General features: G+C 56.3%; 1 protein-coding gene and 1 long non-coding RNA gene across 3 annotated transcripts in view; one reads left to right on the forward strand and one right to left on the reverse strand.

Moving 5' to 3' along the window:
* Positions 1-7968, reverse strand: part of SALL3 (spalt like transcription factor 3) — a 19470-nt gene extending 11502 nt beyond the window's left edge. For both annotated transcript variants that reach the window (XM_058691773.1, XM_058691772.1), the window contains exon 1: positions 7764-7968. In XM_058691773.1, coding sequence (XP_058547756.1) covers positions 7764-7845 — 82 coding nt within the window. In that variant the 5' untranslated portion in view covers positions 7846-7968. The remainder of the gene's footprint in view (positions 1-7763) is intronic.
* Positions 7969-9481: 1513 nt separating this feature from the next.
* Positions 9482-11575, forward strand: LOC131489744 (uncharacterized). The gene is made up of 2 exons (XR_009250706.1): positions 9482-9819; positions 10402-11575. It is a non-coding gene; the product is annotated as an uncharacterized LOC131489744 (long non-coding RNA).
* The last annotated feature ends 6963 nt before the right edge of the window (positions 11576-18538 follow it).

Below are 18538 nucleotides of genomic sequence, written 5' to 3' on the forward strand. Positions count from 1 at the left end.
TCAAAGTCACAGGGGGCCACACGTTCCGTGAGAGTCTGGACTAGGGTGCATACGGATGAAAACTCTACTATCTCACTACGGATTTGCACCCTGGGCCCGCGCGCCTTAAGAATGTTGTTCAACAGCAGCAAGGAGCACTTCAAGGGACTTCGCTGGGGAGGAGCCTCCCCAGAGCCGAGCCTCTAGGCGCACTGCGACTCCCAGGTTAAGTGCAGAGTGAGGCCACCAACTTCTGATGCGCTCACAAGAGAGGGGGACACAAAGGAAGTTGTTATAACTTGCTTTGACGGCGCTTCTCATTCCGGTGATTAAGTGCGTACGTGCTGAGATGGCAGAACTCGTGTTTTTTTTTTTTTTTTAAAAAAGGGAAAATCTGAATGCAGCTCCCAATTTATACAACCTCTAACGCCCTTTAACCCCGCCACTGTTTTAAGCCAATTCTATGTCGGATTCACACGCATGCAGCCGTGCTCGTGCTTTAATTAAATTTACGTTTGAAATTGGCCTTTGTATTTCACAAATAGAAGTTATGACATCCATCATTTAACACGGCTACAGATTTTTATTTCAAGGTAAAACTGTGTCAGCGAGCCGGTGTAACAATAGTACAAGGATACAAGAGTGTGCGAATTATTTCCAAAGCAATTAGAAATGCTTTCTTTAAGGGAGGGGACTGAAAACCCAGCATTATAATCATCATCGCTATTGCCAAAGTAATTTATTTTTTGCATCCTGCCTGTTCAAGGATGGAGAGACTTCAGGCTGTAAACAGGCCGGGCTGAGGCAGGCATCTGCAGGGCAGGGGCCAGACCACAGGGAGGGAAGACAGCCGCTAACCCCTTCGCCAGCCACCAAGGGCCTCCCCCCCCTCCTGGGCAACAAGAGGGTTTGGTCGAGGCTGCTCCCGAAGGTGCCCAGAGCGTATGCTGGACCCGCGGCAGGCCCTGTGAGGAAGAGGCTGTTCCAGGAAAACTCTCCTTGGGCCTTGGTCAGACATGTACCGGCCGTGGCTTCAAGCTGGGCGTTGGTGCTTTAAGGCTGAACCCGTTCTGAACGCGGTCGGGGGAGGGAAGAGAAGAGGGGCTGAAAAATAAAGCTGCTTCAGTTTACGAGAGGAAATGCATAATTAGTTCACAGCTATCCCCACACTTGCTACTCATACTCAAGGTTTTTGGGGCTTTTATCACTGTTCGAATGTTCTCGAGCAAGTTCTGTGTTGCTTGGGTCTACAGAAGGAAAATAGGTCCCGCAGCCTTTTAAAGAAAGCCTCTAACAAAAGAACCCCTACCACACCAATCTAAAAAATAAGACACACGGGGATTCTTTACGAGAAGTGTTTCCGTTCTTAGGCACAGATCCCTCGACGGGAAAGGAACCCCCCAAACCGTTTCATTATTCTCAGTTTTAATGCCTGCTGTTACATAACGCGTATCGTGTTTCCACTGTCTGAAAGTGTATGACAGTCTTCTGAGGGCCGAGGTGGCAGACGACAGGCAGAGAACCCACACTCGAGACCATCTTCTTAGAGCCACAAGTGAGAAGCACTGTGGCGACAGATTTAAGAATACCTGAGCTTCCCTCAATTTCAAGTGTGGGTCCTTGCAGGGCTCTTCGGTTTTCTCTTTGCAGGAGCACAGTACCTACTAAATAAGCTGCCCAATACAAACACGTGGTAAACAGGGGTTTATAATTTTGGTTACCAACCCCAGATGCCCACATTTGTCCTGCTACGCTTCTGCTACCCACTTTTAATTCTCTGCCATGAACAAAAGGATCGTTCAGTGCCGGGAAAGGGATGTTAACTTCTCCACTTTAACTGGGGACCATAAAATGCCACGTGGGCCTTCGGGAAAGGAAAAAGTACTTTCTCATTTGCCTTTACCACCCCTTAAAAATCTAGAAAGCATTTTTCAAGTTTTCCTAAATTGTTAGAAGACACTTCTTTTCTTGCAAATTAATTCTTTTTAACTCCTTATGATAGCTTTGAATCCCATAAAGAAAGATGAATTATCACACACTGAGCCCAAGCTGCGAAACAGGAGGGGACAAATAGAGACCCCTACTGTGTTTAACAATGTAGAAGAAATTCCAGACGCAATAGAAAAATTTTGTCCTTTTCCCCGGACCTCCGAGCTTGTGCACATGGAGCTGAACAGCGGGGGGCGCTCTGGTTATGCTGAACGCCAGCACTGACCCGCGCGCGGGCTTCTGTCGCCTCAGTGGCCCACATCTCAAATTTGTTAAGTAAGGACCACCTGTGGCACAGTCACCAAACGTCCTCTGCTTCAAACCTCTGCAGGTTCTCATCTCTGGGCGGGGGGGGGGGGGGGCGTTTGGAGGGGGGGGGGGGGACACGGTTCCCCTTACGGAGTCGCGCAGGTGGAGTGCAGCCAGCCACACACGCGGCCCGACCTCGGCTCGGACGCCTCGCGCAACACGAAGGTGTCTGCTACGCTGTGGGGGTCGCACAGCGGCCGCTGCCTCCGGATGGTCCGGCCCGTGCCCACACGGCGATGACTCCCGACATACGGCACCCGGGCGACCCAGGTCACCCAAAACCTGGTGAGGGGGGCAGACAAGGTTCGTGCGGGGTCACTTCTGGGGAGGACGAGCACGGTGTAGAGCCACACGTGACCGGCACGCCTCCTCGGGAGTAGCCCACACACGCAGGAGCCAGAAGTGAGCGAGACCCCGTAGATGCAGACACACCTGGGTCTCAACAGCCCTGGAGAAGCATCAGTGCGCTGTGTCCGGGAGCAGGGCTCCGACGTGCTGGGCGCAGCCGCCCTGCACCCGGGGCTGGGTTATTAAATCATTTCCGTGATCTGTCGGCACCTTACGGCTTTCCACGTATGCCAAAAACCACCTGGGAAAAGCCAGCGCCCTGGGTCGTTGAGGCCGGCGGCTCCGCACGTACAGAGCCGCACGACGGAATTAGCAAACGGCGCCGCCTCGCGAGAGGGGGCCCAGGGAGGCCCACGGATTCGGACGAAGTGCCACGGCACCTGCAGGGTTAATTACACAGTTCAAGACGGAACGGCCGAACAAAAGGAAACCGTCCTCTCTTCTTTAAGAACCATAAACACTTGTGCCGGAGGAGATGGGCATTCGATAAGCCGGGCAGCACGGAGCAGGCTCGCGGGTCTCCAGTTAACACTCAGACCCAGTGTTAACACTTAATAGAACAGTGCTGAGTCCGGCTGCCAAGGTCAACAGCACAGATGCACTAATGGTATTATGAGCTTGACATCTAGTGGCCACCCCTGGCAGGGCAAAGCAGGCAAAGGTTAAATCAGCAAGGCCTGTCACGGCGCCTCTAACTACCCACCTTCCGGGAGAGCCAGGGCCCCACACTCCGCAGCCCTGCCTTTCCCGGGCCCAGGCCGGTGGTGCGGCGGGCCGGGCTGGTGGAGCGGGGAGCGGGCCGCAGAGGCAGCCTGAGCAGACCGGGGCCGACTGGAAAAGACAGGCCCACGGAGGACAAGATTTAGACACCACAGTGGTGCCATCAGGTCTCCAGTGGACACTTCCGCCGAGGCAAGGAGGTCCCCTTTAATTAACAAACAGATCAATCTTAATCTCTAACATAAATAGAGCCCATTACGGCATTTCATTATTTCAGTTAATATTTTACACTTTCTGTAACATGACTAGGGCTATTTGTCTGCTTGGAAACCACACTGACAGCTGCATTTTAAGTCCTAAAACTGTTCAAATGACAAGAGAAAAATCTAAGAGCAGGAATTTTTTTTTTTTCACATAAGAGCGTATCTAAAGCAGTATTAAAGCACTCAATTTTTACACAGATTTTACACATGTGACAACTCGCCACGTGCTGGACTCCAACCTGCCCCACGGTGAGTGGGGCCGGGTCTCATCTTCCTAGGATGTTTTGGTCTTATTCTGGCAACTGGTCTACAAATCATGTAGGAAAATAAAAAGTAACAGAACAAAAACAACTTCCTGCTGTATAAATATTATGCAAAACGTATCCTTCTTAAAGCTACTTTGCAACACTAAGAGACAGTGCATTACCTCATTAGCAGCTAAGACTTATTTTGCTTTAAAAAAAAAAAAAACCGACCAAAACCAAAAAGCAAAACCCCCTGTGTCAATTCTCACACTTAAGAATGCTAAACTCCTACTAATGCTCAGTGCACACAACGGACGCCCTGGCTGGATCTTCGTTGACTTCCCCGGGATATTCTCAGAGCTACCTAGAGATGAATGGCAAACCCTCTCAGAGGTTCCAGTTGAAAATGAAATCTGACCCACTTTTGCCATCATCGTGTATGCAAACAATAATCAGCTTGCCTTCTTTTTGTGGCTCTGAACAGATCTAAAAATACTGGATTATGCATGTGTTGTGAAGTTTTAAATGTACATAAAAAACCCCTAACTGCCACATAATCACTTCTTTCTCTGGAAGGTGGGAATTGGCGAGCTTTGTGTTGACCACCCAATTAGGCATTTTAAAATAGGTTAAGTTTTTAAAATGTTATTTTTAAGATAAATATTTGCAAATTCTTCTTTTCCTTCCTCCTCCGCTCTCCTCAGTTACTTTTCACCTTTCATGTTTCAGAGAAAACAATCTGCCTACGAATGTTAGAAAGTGGCTTCTGTATTGTTTCCTTTTGGAATGCTGAATTGTAAATGCGTGTAGTGGGCTGGGGGAGCACTCCAGGCAAACCATGCATATACAGATAAAAGAAAAGGGATCTCCTCACCGAGGGCTGGTGGCCTCCTTTCCCTTAGTTTAAACACAGTCTGTGAATACCACTGGTAAATTCTTCAATCACATGCTCACCACATTTAAAAGGATTTTTAAGATAGCCATATGAGTGTAAGTTGGCAGAAAACAAAAACACTTTGAAACAATTAGTGCTAACAAACAAAATCCAGGATGGCAAATTGTTTTAAATTACAACACGCTTTTGTTGTTCCTTAAATACAGCTTTTCCGTGTAACGACAATAAAATATACATCTTTATTAGGACGTATTTAATACAACAAAGGACAGCGGTACCACACTTTCTTAAAGTTCTCGGTAGGGGTATACGTGCTGTTCCGGCAGAAGTTTTAATTAATTTTTCTTAGAAGAAAAATATTCAGCTGGCTCAAAAGGTTTCACTATTGATGGCACACATTCAACTGAATTCTGAGGCTGCATCACATTCACAAATAGGAATGAAATGCTGCCATCTCAGAAGACAGTTCTCACAGGGAACGTTTAGTCTCCGGCATCCTTAAAATAAAATTCTACAACACGGTCACTCTAGAACTTACCATCGGCCATCACTACCTTTCCTCCTTTTAGATACGTTGTCATATTTCATTTCTGCCACGGAGATCAGGTTTGGGGAACACTGGAGCTATTTCTGGATTGCTACCATTTCACTGCTTGCCTCAACACCAAAGCCTGGGAAATCCTTTTCTTGGGGAATAAACTCTTTTTACTGTAAATTAACATGGCTGTGCCCTGCTGCCGGCCCCTGTACTGCACTGAGAATTCTGCGTGTATTTGCATTATCGATAACCTTCCATTTTACTTCACGCATCTCCTGCTTTCATTAACATCTCACGCCCAAAGTGATACAAAAGAAGTATTTACTTTGTTTCCACGACCCTGTAAACTAACTTGGCTCTCTTCTAACTTCAGGCACGGTCTGTTCATTTCCAACGGCATTTGACAAAATTAAAATTTCCAGGATATGTAATTCATGTTGGGAGTAAGGGAGCTTTCACCAGCACTTCCCTTAAGAAAAATATTTTCGTTATCTTACTCACGACGGTCACGACAGACTAATACATCCGCGAGCATTCCTCGAGTGAGCAGAGAACAGGGTATCTTTTATACTCCACCAACAATCAGTTCAGAATAATTAAATCAGAAAGAACTTATTTTTTTAAACAGTCCCCCCAAAGTACCCTTAAAACAATCCAGGAAACACACTACTTGAGGAAGGCTCAGCCCCAGACAGGCTATTTCTGGCCTGTTGCAAAATACGATCAGGAACTGTGGCAATGTCTTGGCTACAATTCCCAACGACGGTGGAAAACACCAGCTTGACAAACTTTAATCGGACGACGACGGGTGAAAATCCCGAGTAGGTCTCAGCACCGAATAAACTGGGTAAGGGCAAGGATCCAGAGGCGGACTGGTAAATAATTTGCTGCATCTTGGGTTTTCGAATGTGGGCTCCACATCCTTCAACGTGTTTACACTATCAGCTCACCGGGCTCCCGGCTCTGACGTGGAATTAAAAATGAATAGCAGGGCCTCGGCTTGCTAATTGTTAAACACGAGGGGTTTTACTCTATTAATTAAAATATGCTTTAATAGAAGGAGACAGTGCACATTTTGATAAGGAGCCTACAAAGCGGAGAAGTATTTACATTGTTGCATTTTGGGGCGGCTGTGAAAGCCGAGTTTAAGCTATTCAGCAGCCACAATAATAAAGCTTTAAAATTCCTCGCTGGGATGCAATGTAGTTCTTTTGAGGGAAAGACTGTCTTTCTCATTCGGCAGAAATAAATCCATTCATTTGATCATGTAGTCATTGAGGCCAATACAAAACAAACCAAGTGTGAGAAATTCTATGTGATGAAGTAAACAAAACAAAAAAAAAACCATTTCCATGACAAAAAGATTCTTTGTCCCTAATCTACCCACCATATGCAAGCGTTTCTTTTTAGCATATCTGCCGCTCTCATCTCGGGTGCCCGGGCTGCACGCGGGGCTCCCCACCTCCACGGCCACAAAAAGACCCGGGCGAGGCCGCCGCCCGCCGCCCGCCGGCTCCCGACGCGGACACGCACCCGTGTCGCCAAACTTTCCGGCGCCGCGTGATAAACTTTTCTGTCCTTTTGTTTCCGTGCGCACGGCCCGGGGCTCGCGGCACAAGGACGCGTCTCCGCGTCGGGGCTGCCCGGCCCCGCGGCCAGCGGACCAGCCGGGCAGCCCGAGCCCCGCGCCGCCCACGGGGACACCCGGCCGCTGCCCCCAGCTCGCCCGGCCGCCGCCGGAGGGAAGCCGGGTCTCCCCCGCCCCCCCCCCCCCCACACCCCGCGCGCAGGGACCACCCCCAGGCCGCGGCGGGGCTCGCCCGGCTTCACTCTCGGGGCGGCCACGAGGAAGGCCGAGCCCCCGCAGGCTTCGCGGCCCTCGGGGCACACGAGGCCGGCGGGCCGGGGCGGGGTGGCGGGTGGGGGCGGGCCGGCTGGGGGGGGGGGGGAGTCGGGGTCGGCGGCCCCGCTCCACTCCAAGCGCGCACCAGCCCCGGGGCCCCGGCCCCGAACAAAGCTGCCCGGGCGGCCGGCCTCCCCGGCCCGGAGTCCGGCGGGAGGTGAGCCCGGGACGAGCCGCCGCCACCGCCGCCGCGCTGGCCTGGGGGGTCGCGCGGTAGCCGAGGCCGGGCCCGGCGTCCGGACCCGGGGAGCCCGGGGGTTAGCGCGGAGACTGCGGCGCGCGGGCTCACCTCCCGTCGCCCCCTCCCCACCCCCGCCCCCGCTCCACTGCCTCCCTCCCCCGGCAGCTCCGACCCCCAGCCAGCCCCGAGCCCCGCTGCGCCCGCGCGCCGCGCCCCAACTCCCGGCAGCCGAGCCAACTTTACTTGCCCGCAACTCCGCGCCGCGCGCTCCGGGCAGGACCGGGGTCCCCGCGGCCGGCCCGCCGGGGCCGGGCACCACGCACCGGCCCCGCGGCCGGCGGCTCCCCCAGCCCGCGCGGCGCCCCGCCGGCCCGACCCCCCGCGGCCCCTCACCGTGCTCGGGAGCCCCGTCCGGCGGCGGCAGCTCCTCGTCCGACTTGAGGTGCTGGGGCTTGGCCTGCTTGCGCCGAGACATGCTGCTAGCGGCGCGCGGGCCCCGCGCGGGGCATCGGCGTCAGCGGGGCGGCCGGCGGGGACGGCACGGGGCGCGGGGCGCGGGGCGCGGGCGGCGGCGGCGGCGGCGGCGGCGGCTGCGCGGGCCGCGCATGGGGCTGAGCAATTAGGCTGGTGAATAATGCATGGCCATTAGCGGCGGGCCGCGCCGATTGGCCGGCCTCCAGCGGCCCCGGCGGCCTATGCAAATGAGGCCGCGCTCGCAATTAGCGGCCGCGCGGGGCGAGGGGCGCCTGCGGGACCCGGCGCGGCGGCGCTCACATCGCTCCGCGGGGCCCGGGCCGGCGGGGCGCGGGGCGCGGCGGCCGCGCTGCCCGGGGCGCAGGCGGCAAACTTTGGCGGCGTCCGCGCGGCGCCGTCTCCGCCGGCGCGCCGGGCTCGCCCCTTTATAGAGCGTGTGCGCCGCCGCCCGCGCCCCGCGCGCGCCCCCCCCCCCTCCTCCGCCGCCGCCGCCGCCGCCGCCGCCCGGCCGCCCCTCCCGGAGCGAGCGGCCGCGGGCAGGGCTCCGGCCCGGGCGCCTTTGTCTCGCCGGCCCGCTCGGGCGCCGCGCCGCCTGCGCTCCGGGCGCGCAGGGCCGGCCGGCTCGGCTCCTCGGCGGCGGGTCTCGCTCGGCGCGCCGGCCGCGCTTGGGCTCAGGTGCCCCAGGCTGCGGACCGGCTCTCCTCTCCGGGCTCGCGTCCCCTCCGCGGGCTCCCCCGGCGGCCGGCCCGGCTCGGAGGCTCGCGGCCGGAGCGGAGCGGAGTGCGCACGCCGGGGTGGCGGGACTTCGGCAAGACCAACTTTCCGGTTCGGAAGCGGCGCGGGCCGCGCGGCTCCTCCCCTCCCCTCCTCTCCCCGCGCCCCCCCTCCCCTGCGTCCCCCTGTCTCCCCGCCCCCCCCCCCCGGGCCCCTCCGACTCGGAGCGCCCGCCCCGCCCGCCGGGCCTCCCCGCCGCCACCGGCTCCTGAAATCCAAGGGGAGGGAGGGGACGGCGGGGCCGCGGTGTCACCCTCCCCCCCCCCCTCTACCCCCACCGGCTCCCCTTCCCGACGGGTGCCGGGCCGGGGCGCCTGCGGAGCGGGCAGGGGCACAAGGTGCCCCGAGGCCGCGCGACTCAAAGTTCCGAGTCCAGGGAAGTGCCGCGCTCGGTCCGCTGCGTTCTAGGACTTTCGGGGGTGATTTGCGGCGGGGGGTGGGGTGGGTGGGTGGGTGCAGGTGAGAGGGTCGCGCGCGTCGGGCCTGGCCCCGCACCCTCGGGCGGCCGGCGCGGCGCGCTCCCGCACACTCGCCCACCCTTGCCCGCGCTCACACGCACGCGCCCTGGCGCCGCGCGCGCACCCCGCCCTCCCCGTGCACACGCGCCCTCGCCCACTCCCGCGTGCTCACTCTCGCGCGTGTCCTCGGTCCCCGAGCGGCCACCAGGATGTGCCCCAGGCCCTGGCGCCGCCGCGCGCGCGCGCTGCCCCTGGTCCCAGTTTGTCTTTTTTCATTTCCCAAATTTCTTATTTTTGTCCTCACAAGTGGCCCTGTGTGGTACGAAGCTTTGGCACAGATGGCCTCCCCGGTGTCGTGCGCTGTGGGGGGGCGGGGGGGGGGCGGGGGAGGGAGCGGGTGGTGACTCTCCAGCCCCGAGCGCCAGGAGGGCTGCAGCTCCTCGCGTGGCTGGGGGTGGGGCGCTCCTGGCTGCGGGAACCCCCCTCCTCCACGGGACGGACCCCGACCCTGCGCGGCTCGCCCAGCTCTCCGCAGGCTTCTTTTCCGTTCTAGAATCTTCTCCGTTCCCAGCCTGCGTTCTCTCGCCCGACTCTAATTGCGTGAGTTTCACGAAGCAACAGCTTTGAGCTGGAGGAAAATCATTCGGAGGAAGGAAGCGCGCGGGTCCGAATCGTCTCCAAACAGCCCCCGCCGCCACATTTGTCTCCCCCTCCAAAAAAAGAAAAAAGCAAAAACCTTTAAGGTTGGTTTTGTTTTTGCTTCTTAGTGGCAGGCATATTCATTTGGGTGATTTTGGTTTTGAAAAGAATAAAAAGGCACATAAAAGATGTTTGAAGTCCGGGGCTGTGTGCCCCACACCACAATTCTCTGGTTAAGCCGTTGGGGGGAGGCGGCCGCCCGTCGCCGTTACCCTGTGAACTTTGGCAAATGCTTGGAGCATTTCGGGGACGCTCTCGCATCCGGCACTGGCGCTAGGCGGTGAAAAGTTTGCAGCCTGCAGCCTGGGCTTTGGGGCGAGCGGGCCGGGAACTTAGCTGGGCAGAGGGAAGCGGGGGCGGGGGAGAGGAAGGGAGCGTGTTGGGGGGTGGGGGTGGGCGGTTGTGGCGGATGGAAGTTTCTGGCAGAATTCGCAGGAGACCGGCAAGACTGGGGGGAAGTTGAAAAGCCGCGGCAGAAAGGTGGATTTCGGTGCCGTCTTTCCAGAGGAGAAAAACTCGAAACAATCCTCGGTGGGTCGGACCCCTGGTTAAAGGTGCACTGCTTTTTGTGACCCGGTTAATTCTCTCTTTCTTTCCCTCTTTTTAAAAACCCACACTTTAAGAAGCAGCAGCAGACGTAGGCTCCCGCAGCGTCCGAAGCCTTTCAGAGGAAGCCCGAGCCCGGCTGCCCCCACAGCCTGCTGGCCCCCACAGCACCCTCGCCTCCTCTTTGGGCTGCTTTGCGCGCGCCGCCCCCCACCTTTTCTGTCCGCCACCCCCTGCCCCCAGCCTCTCCCCCACACACTGGCAGGATTTCCCTAGGTCTTCCTGGGACTTCCGAACGCGACTGTTTTAATTTTGTCAACTTGCTCTGCATTTTCTACGAGGTGTGGTCTTGGAGAGGATCTTTTAGGTCCCTCCAGTGGAGGCGAATCTGGGACCCCGGCCCTTTATCTGTAAGAAGCTAGCCCTCGGATTGCAGAGGCGTCGCGCCAGTCGTGCAGAGCTTTGCAAGGGGGAAGACGCAGCGGGCTGCGCTCGGCGCGGTGGTGGACCCAGTGGCGCTCACGCGGGGAGCCGACGCAGGACCCGGAGCTGCGCCGGCCCGACCTGCCCGCCCGCGGTGGGCTCGGGTCCCCGCCCCGGTGCGCAGGGTGCAGTGGGCTGCGTGAAGTCGCAGGCTCCACGCCGCCCTCCGCGCGCCCTGCTCGGGGATTTCGTTGAGAAAATCGAGCAGACGTGGACGAGAGGGTTGGGGGGGGGGGGGGTTATGAAAAATGGGAACCTGCGCAAATTTCTCGCCAAAAGTGCACATCGGTGAATCTGGCGCCGCCTTGCAAACACCGACGGGGCAAACAAGATCTATGGTGTTTTGTTTTTTGTTTTTTTTTTAAGGTGCAAAGCCAAAGGCGCATTACCTCCTCTCTTACCTGCTCTGCCTTCCTGGCTTCCCTCCACAGATCTTACACTTTTCTTTAATGGTTTTTATTCAGTGCGGCAAGTTTTAATGAAAGCATATGCATCTTAAGCTTGAGTCACAACAATAGATTTATTGCGAGGTGACAGCGTGTCAACAGCATATTTTCAGAAATGAGCGACAGGATTATCCTCCAGTCGCGCCTGGATTAAGGGCAACCACGGAAATGGGCACCCGAGGTGCGGGCGCGACTCCTGCGTGCCGAACACACATGCTTACCGTCACATGACCACTGCCCATTAAAATATTGTGATACCTAAACACTGTTGCAGAAACCAAAGTTGCTTTTCTTCTCTGTAATTAAATCTAATTTGTTAATCGTCTTTCCTCTTGCAATGTTGTTTCCGTCTTATGAGGCGACATGTTATTGTTTTGTCTGCTTAAATAATATTATTTACAAATTAATACTGTAGATTTTACATTAGTGGAACATGTAATTAGATGTTTGATTTAATTTGTCCCACTTATTCAGATGAAACAGAAAGCCTATCTGCAAGCTGGACTTGACACCGGGAGGGTGAAGGGTTCTGTTTTAACGTCCCACTTTACTGAAGGTACCTGGGTGTCCATCCACACAGCATACTTTTACCTAAGGGACAGTTGGTGCTTTATCGTGGGCGCGTTTCCCCGGCCACTCCCTACAGAAAAAGAATTCAAGTATCAGAGCTTTATTTTCTGTCTCCTTTCATCCTCCCCCCCCCCCCCCATCAAAGTTCTTGTCACTGGCCTTCACTGCCTTCTCTCCGGTTCCTCCCCTACCCCCAACTTTTGTTTTAGGTCCTTGCCATTAAATTCAGCATGATTTTGTGTCTTTAATGCTGTGACAAGTGACCGCTAATTGGTTCTCACTTGAGCAAAGATATTACCATACTAATATTATTATTGGTAAGAAGAGGTAATTGATAACACCACCTGCCACTCTGGGGCAGTCACGATGATAAATGTTTCCATCAACAGGAAATCTGTGCTTGGTGTACCAAAGCCCAACGCAAACAGCATGTCAAGTGCCAATTATAAAGATGTTGCTTTTCTGTTACATTGTGGGGGGCTAGGAAACATGTAGCCCCAAATTATATTTATGGCTTTTTGAAAATGCTTTTTCCAAGCTTTTTGTCCACCCACTTGAAGAGAGGTTTCCCCTTTAAAAGAAATGTTCTCCTTAAATAAACCAACACAGGACCACCCGCCTCACCCACATTCCACTCAGCTCCTGCCGGCCCCCTCTTGGCTTTCAAAGCTATTGAGGTAAACACGTCGGAATTTTTAATAGATGGCAGCCAGGAGCATCGCGTATAATCCGTCTAGGACTGTGCTCTGTGGCATCTCGGATGTTCGCCACAGGACGGTGGCTACCTGGCCGGCAGGCATCCCAGGCAAACATTTGGTGGCTTTTTCTGTCACGCAGAGAAGCGTCCGCACATGGCCACAGTGCTCACACTTGCGGACGCAAACGATGTGACAGTACTTCTGTGACCGTTGGACTGTGTATCTGGGTTGCACGGAGACCTAGGAGGGGCACTTCGGCCCCTGTGATTACATAAATAATGCCGGCCCGCTCCGACTTTCACTCCTTGCTCATAGGGAGGCTCAAACGATTATTATTAGCTTGCATTATTAGATGCAGGCCTCAAAAGGCGAAAGCAGCTATTGATAATTGCAAGAAGTATACAGCAGCTACTGTATCGATCGGCTTGTCCCTATTCCCCTGGTATGGGAGAGATAAGAAGGCTCACTCTTTAGTGCAATATAATTTCTTTTGACCTATCTGCTTGCTACAGACTTATGATGAATAGCCAGAGTGGTTAAAGTCCTTTATCACGAAAGTTACCCCTTGATATAATATTGATTCTTTATAACTAGCTCCAAACACAAAAATCAAACTGTCCACTTGACCATCATCATCATCAATATCATCACAAAGCCTCTGGAATAAAGATCAGCGCCAGCCTGAAAACGCTTTCTATAATCTTACCAGCTAATCTTTATTTGCTGATGATGAAAAGAAAAGGGGGGGGGGGCAAGAGGGAGAGTGAGCGGAATGTCATTTGGACGAGCACTATATTTGTATGTGGACGCACGCTGGGCCGACACGCGGCGGCCGCTCCTGCTCCGCGACCGCGGTCAGCGTGGCCGTGCTCCGCAGCGCGCGGCCTCCCCACCCACCCCGCCCCCGGGACCCGGGGCGCCGGGAGGCCGGGGGCTCGGGGAGAGACGGAAGGGGCCCCGCGAGAGCTGCGTGACGGAAGGAGACCCACGGCCCCCTGCTTTTCCACACCAATGTCACACGTCCTTGGCGCTCGGCCGGCTGCGCTCGTGGGAGAGCGGGGAGTGGGGCGCACGCCGGGTGGGCTCGCCGGCGTGGAGGGGCCGCGCCCGGAGGCGCACATCAAAGGCCGCCGCGCAATTGGTGTGCATTTCCCCCAATTAACGGCATTTCCTGCCCCCTCCCCCCCCCCCGCCCGCCCCGCCCCCGCGCCAGCCGGGCAGTCCTGGCGCAGGGACGAGCCTCCCCCCCCCCCCACTCCCCCCCCCCCCCCCCCCCCCCAGCGCGCGGGTGTCCCCGCAGGCGCCTCTGGACGCCCAGGCCCCTTCCAAAGAGAGTTTCGGGCGCCTTTTGGGAGAAGGGGCTTAGAGGGGCGGGGGGCGGGGGACGCAAGCAGGACCCCAACTTCTGAGTCCTGGAACCTCTTCGGCCCCGCATCGAATTTGATTCTACGGGCTTCGATTCTGGTATAGACAGGCGGCGGTCTTCGGGGACCCTTTCTCTCGACACCCCCGCCCCAAACCCCCACCCCCCCCACTTCTGCACCCCCCCCCCGCACTTCTGCAACCCTCGGGCACATGCAGGCGGCGGGGCCTCCCCTCCCCAACCTCCGCGGTTTCCTAATTAGCGCCGCGGGGGCTGCGGGCACAAGGGTTTCCCCCCCCCCCCACCCCGTCGCCTGGATTCCGCTCCTTCTGTGGGACAAAGCCATTCCGCGGCCCCTCCCCGTCGGGCCTGCCCTAGGGAGGTCCGGCCCCGCTGCGCAGGGGGGGGTCCCCGGGGCGGCGCCTGCGGGGCCCGGGTCTCGCCAGGTGGGGCGGGGCGCCGCCGGCTTCAGGCCGGAGGCCGTCCCGGCTCACTCCCCGCTGAGCCCACCGCCCTCTTCGGGCCGACCCCCGCCCAGGACCAGGCTCTGGGGCCCCTCCCACCCTCACCCTTTTGGCGCCCACCCCTCCACGCCAGGCCACCTCGCTTGGTCGCAGCCTGGAGGCGTCTTGGACGAACCCCCACGAGTGATTTCGTGACCTCGTGCAGCCCCGCAGTCGTCCTGGCTCCCAGAGCCGTGTGCCGGTCCGGGAGGGTGGGGGGGGGGCGGGGGAAGGCGGCGACGTGGCGTCAGAGTGGCCCCAAGCAGTCTCCTGCTAGGTGGGGGCCGCCGGAGGGCACGCAGGCAGGACTGTCCCGGGGCAGCCCCTGCCCCGGCCCTGTGCGTGGGGCGCACTGTCCGCGCGGGAGGCACCCCCTCCCCATCCCCCTGGCCGCAGAGCACACCCGTCTTTCTAACATGTTCAAAGAAGTTTCAGAAAAGCGGGCACAACTTTGATGTGACCGTTCCCATCCGTCTTGGCTTTCTCATTATCACAAATGTCATTTGCTTTGGCTCCAAGCTCTGCAAAAGTGCAGAGCTGAAATTCTGCAGAAGGCCAGGCCTGTGGGCCAGGCACTCACCCAGAGTCCTTGAACCGCGGTGACGGAGACAAAGGCCATCAGGTGCTCCTGTTTAAGGATGGATGTCTTCACTGTGAACCCATGTACTGGGCTATTAGCAGAACAGATCTTTCAGACTGTCCTGGCAGGTCAGGCCCAGGAGAGGAGGAACAAATATCATACAGATTAGAGTCCCTTCACATTCTCCAGGGAAAAAAATAAAAACAAGACGACGAGGAACGTCAGGACAGCAGAAGGAGCAGCCTCATACTGAAACCATGCCGTATGACTTGATTAGCTAAATAAATAAGCAGGTATGTCCAGACACGGGGGCCACCTCCCGCCTGGCCTGCAAGGCAGGAGCCTGAGGGGGAGGTGTCTCTCTAAGCCTTGGTGACACCCTGGTCAGGGAAAGAGGATTTTTTCAGGGTTCCAGGGCCCACACGTGCCCCTGAGGCCACCAGCCAGTGCTGCCTCTTTTCCCCACTGGTAACCAGTGTTGGGTGGTTGTGCTTTCTGTCCCTTGAACTGTGTGCGTTCGCTTCCTGCAGACTCTTCTGCCTGAAATCAGACTGGAGGAGGGGACGCAGAGCTCCTGCATGGTCTGAGGGGGTCCCTGCCCTTCAGTGAGGGGCACACTGTCCCCCAAAGACAGGGATCTTCTTGGAATTAGAAAGTTAAAAAAAAAAAGAATCTTTTGTAACAATTCTGTCAACATTTTTTTTTTATTTATTTTTGGGACAGAGAGAGACAGAGCATGAACGGGGGAGGGGCAGAGAGAGAGGGAGACACAGAAGCGGAAACAGGCTCCAGGCTCCGAGCCATCAGCCCAGAGCCTGACGCGGGGCTCGAACTCACGGACCGCGAGATCGTGACCTGGCTGAAGTCGGACGCTTAACCGACTGCGCCACCCAGGCGCCCCACAATTCTGATCACTAGATGAAAACTGGATTTGCCTGAAGTCTGGAAATGCTTGCTTCTACACAGGCGCTGTCTGCTTTAAGGAACCCTATGAAACCAGATTGCATAGGCTTGAAAGCCGAAGTTTACTCGCTTTACAAAGGGTTCCCACTCTTCTGAGTGTTGGCTGCAGACTTCCCCAAGGAGGCAGAGCTGCAGGGTACTGACGTCAGCCGGCCTCTCCATGGCACAGCTCACAAAGCCAGGCGCCCTGTGTCACTGGCTCCTCGGGGCCCTGGGTGATGCCAGTGCTGTGGCTGTGTTTCCTCACTCAGCTCAGCTCACGGGAGGGATGGCTCTGCTCTTCCACAGTGAGTTCCTCCCTGGCCTCTTGGCCAACTGGGCCTCCTCCCAGCACAGGGAAGGACAGGCGTGCTCAGAGGCTGAGAGGGAAAACGTTTGGCTGGAAGAGGGGACCAGGCAGGTGAGAAACACGGACGCTAATAAAGGTGTTAGTGGCAAAGAGGGAATGTTATAGAGAGTAAGGTGCAGAGAAACCCGAAGCTATGGAAGGCAGGAGGAGAGGGGACATGATCTTGAAACCAGAGAGGGTGTGCTAGGGTGCAGGCCCGGAGGCCGGGCTCTGGGAGGGAGCGAGGGCAGAGCGAGGATAGAGGTGGTTGGCCTCTGGGGCTTGGGGCAGTGGGCCTGCTCAGAGGCCCGAAGAGAGAGCTGAGGTTTGGAAGGAGCACGTGATGTGACGGGTCTCCCGTGTCCCCATCACCAACTCATCCACACCGCAGAGGAGATGCTCAGGCAGGAGACCCCGTCTCCGCTATGGACTCGCTTCTCCCAGGCGCCCTCTTCTCCACTATCAGGCACCCGCAGAGCTTAGGAAACGGCGCGGCTCTGTTTGATAAACCGAACTACCGTGGCCGCTTATTTGTTACGGCGAATTTGAGAAGAGAAATCACGCTTGCTCACATATTCAAGGCACAGCTACGATCTCATTTTCTCCAATTGGATCTCCGCTGTGGATCCGAAAGTTCCCGGTCCTCTCCATATAATTTAGCTCTGGTTAGATTTCATTTCATGTTATTCTTTTTTTTTTTTTTTCAACGTTTTTTATTTATTTTTGGGACAGAGAGACAGAGCATGAATGGGGGAGGGGCAGAGAGAGAGGGAGACACAGAAGCGGAAACAGGCTCCAGGCTCTGAGCCATCAACCCAGAGCCTGACGCGGGGCTCGAACTCACAGACCGCGAGATCGTGACCTGGCTGAAGTCGGACGCTTAACCGACTGCGCCACCCAGGTGCCCCTCATTTCATGTTATTCTTAAATCCATTTCACAACCAGCTTTTGTGGGCCCGGGTCAGAAGTGCCTTCCTGTGTCCTCTCCAGGACCTCGGGCCACAGCAGGTGCTGCTCTGTGGGCAACAGTGCCGTGGGGCTCGAGAGGGGCTGGCAGGTGAGGGTTTCTCTGAGATGCGTGAACACATCCACGTGCCCACTGGTGAAAGTTGTCACCCTGCCGCTCGGAGGTTTCCTGAGCTGATTCCAGGCGACATGTGCCCCGTGCTTCCTCTCAGTGCCTCACACCCACGGCAGCTTCGCTGAAAACCTACATGGCCAGCATCCTGCCAGGACCCCTTCCATTTCCTTGGTTTCTCCAATTGTTCTGGAGAACATTTTACCTATTCCATTTTACAGGTGTATTGATGTAGATTCAGGGATATTAAGGACATGCCCAAGGTCACTTGTTATTGGTAATGGAGTCTGCACTCGTTTTGTCTTCTCGGGAGGCTCGTCAAGGAGCGCGGCACATCCTGGTTGTGGTGCAAGTTGCTGTTGCCGCTGACGCATAGTCTGCCAAGGCTGACGTCCAGAATCTTCTGCACAGTGTATTTTCCTTCTGCTGGGCATGTGCCGTCTCTGTAAGTGCCGTATCGTCTTCCTCAGGAGCTCTGGGCAAGAGCATTTTGCCCTTGTCCCTCCTGTCATGGCTGCTATTGTTTGGTGGGGTTTTGGGGGCAGATTACATTTTCTTCTGCAGATGTACCTGTCCAGACGCCCTCAGCTCCTTCCCTCCCACCTGGCCCCTCTGTCCCACAGAAGCCATCTCCCTGTCAGCCCCACTCCCCTTCCCCTCTTTGAACATCTAACTCATCTGCAACAATCTCTGCTTTCATTTCCTTGACCATTTTCACATCCAATTTGACATTTTTCTTTGAGGAAGTGTTTCCAGATTATGTGTACTTTCTTCTCGGGTTCCTCTTTTCTTATTTATTATTATTTTTCAGCAGTCATGGAGGCTACATGGTTTGTGCACGTGTGTCCTGCAGTGAGATCACGTACTGTTCGTCCACGGTGCACACCGTGTCCTCAGCCCCTCAGAGTGCAAAGTGCATATTGTCACGCATGCCATGTGGTGCAGCCCGAGGTCAGCACAGCTCTGGTCCCCTGTCCAGGGCCGCACCGCTGGAGCTCTGTGGACGGCAGGGTAGCCGTGGGCGAAGGCGTGCCTGTGCCCGGGAGCTCAGCCCCTCCTTTGAGTTCACACCGGCCACACCCCGGCCTCTCCAAAGACTGAGCTCCTTCCGTGGTCTCTGAGCCTTTGCAGGATTGTGTTTTGAGAAAGTCGCCTCCGCTTATATAAAAACTCTTGCCTGGTCATTAGAACCTTCTATTTCTCGG

This window comes from Neofelis nebulosa, chromosome 11, assembly GCF_028018385.1.
Source record: "Neofelis nebulosa isolate mNeoNeb1 chromosome 11, mNeoNeb1.pri, whole genome shotgun sequence".
Taxonomy (NCBI): Eukaryota; Metazoa; Chordata; class Mammalia; order Carnivora; family Felidae; genus Neofelis; species Neofelis nebulosa.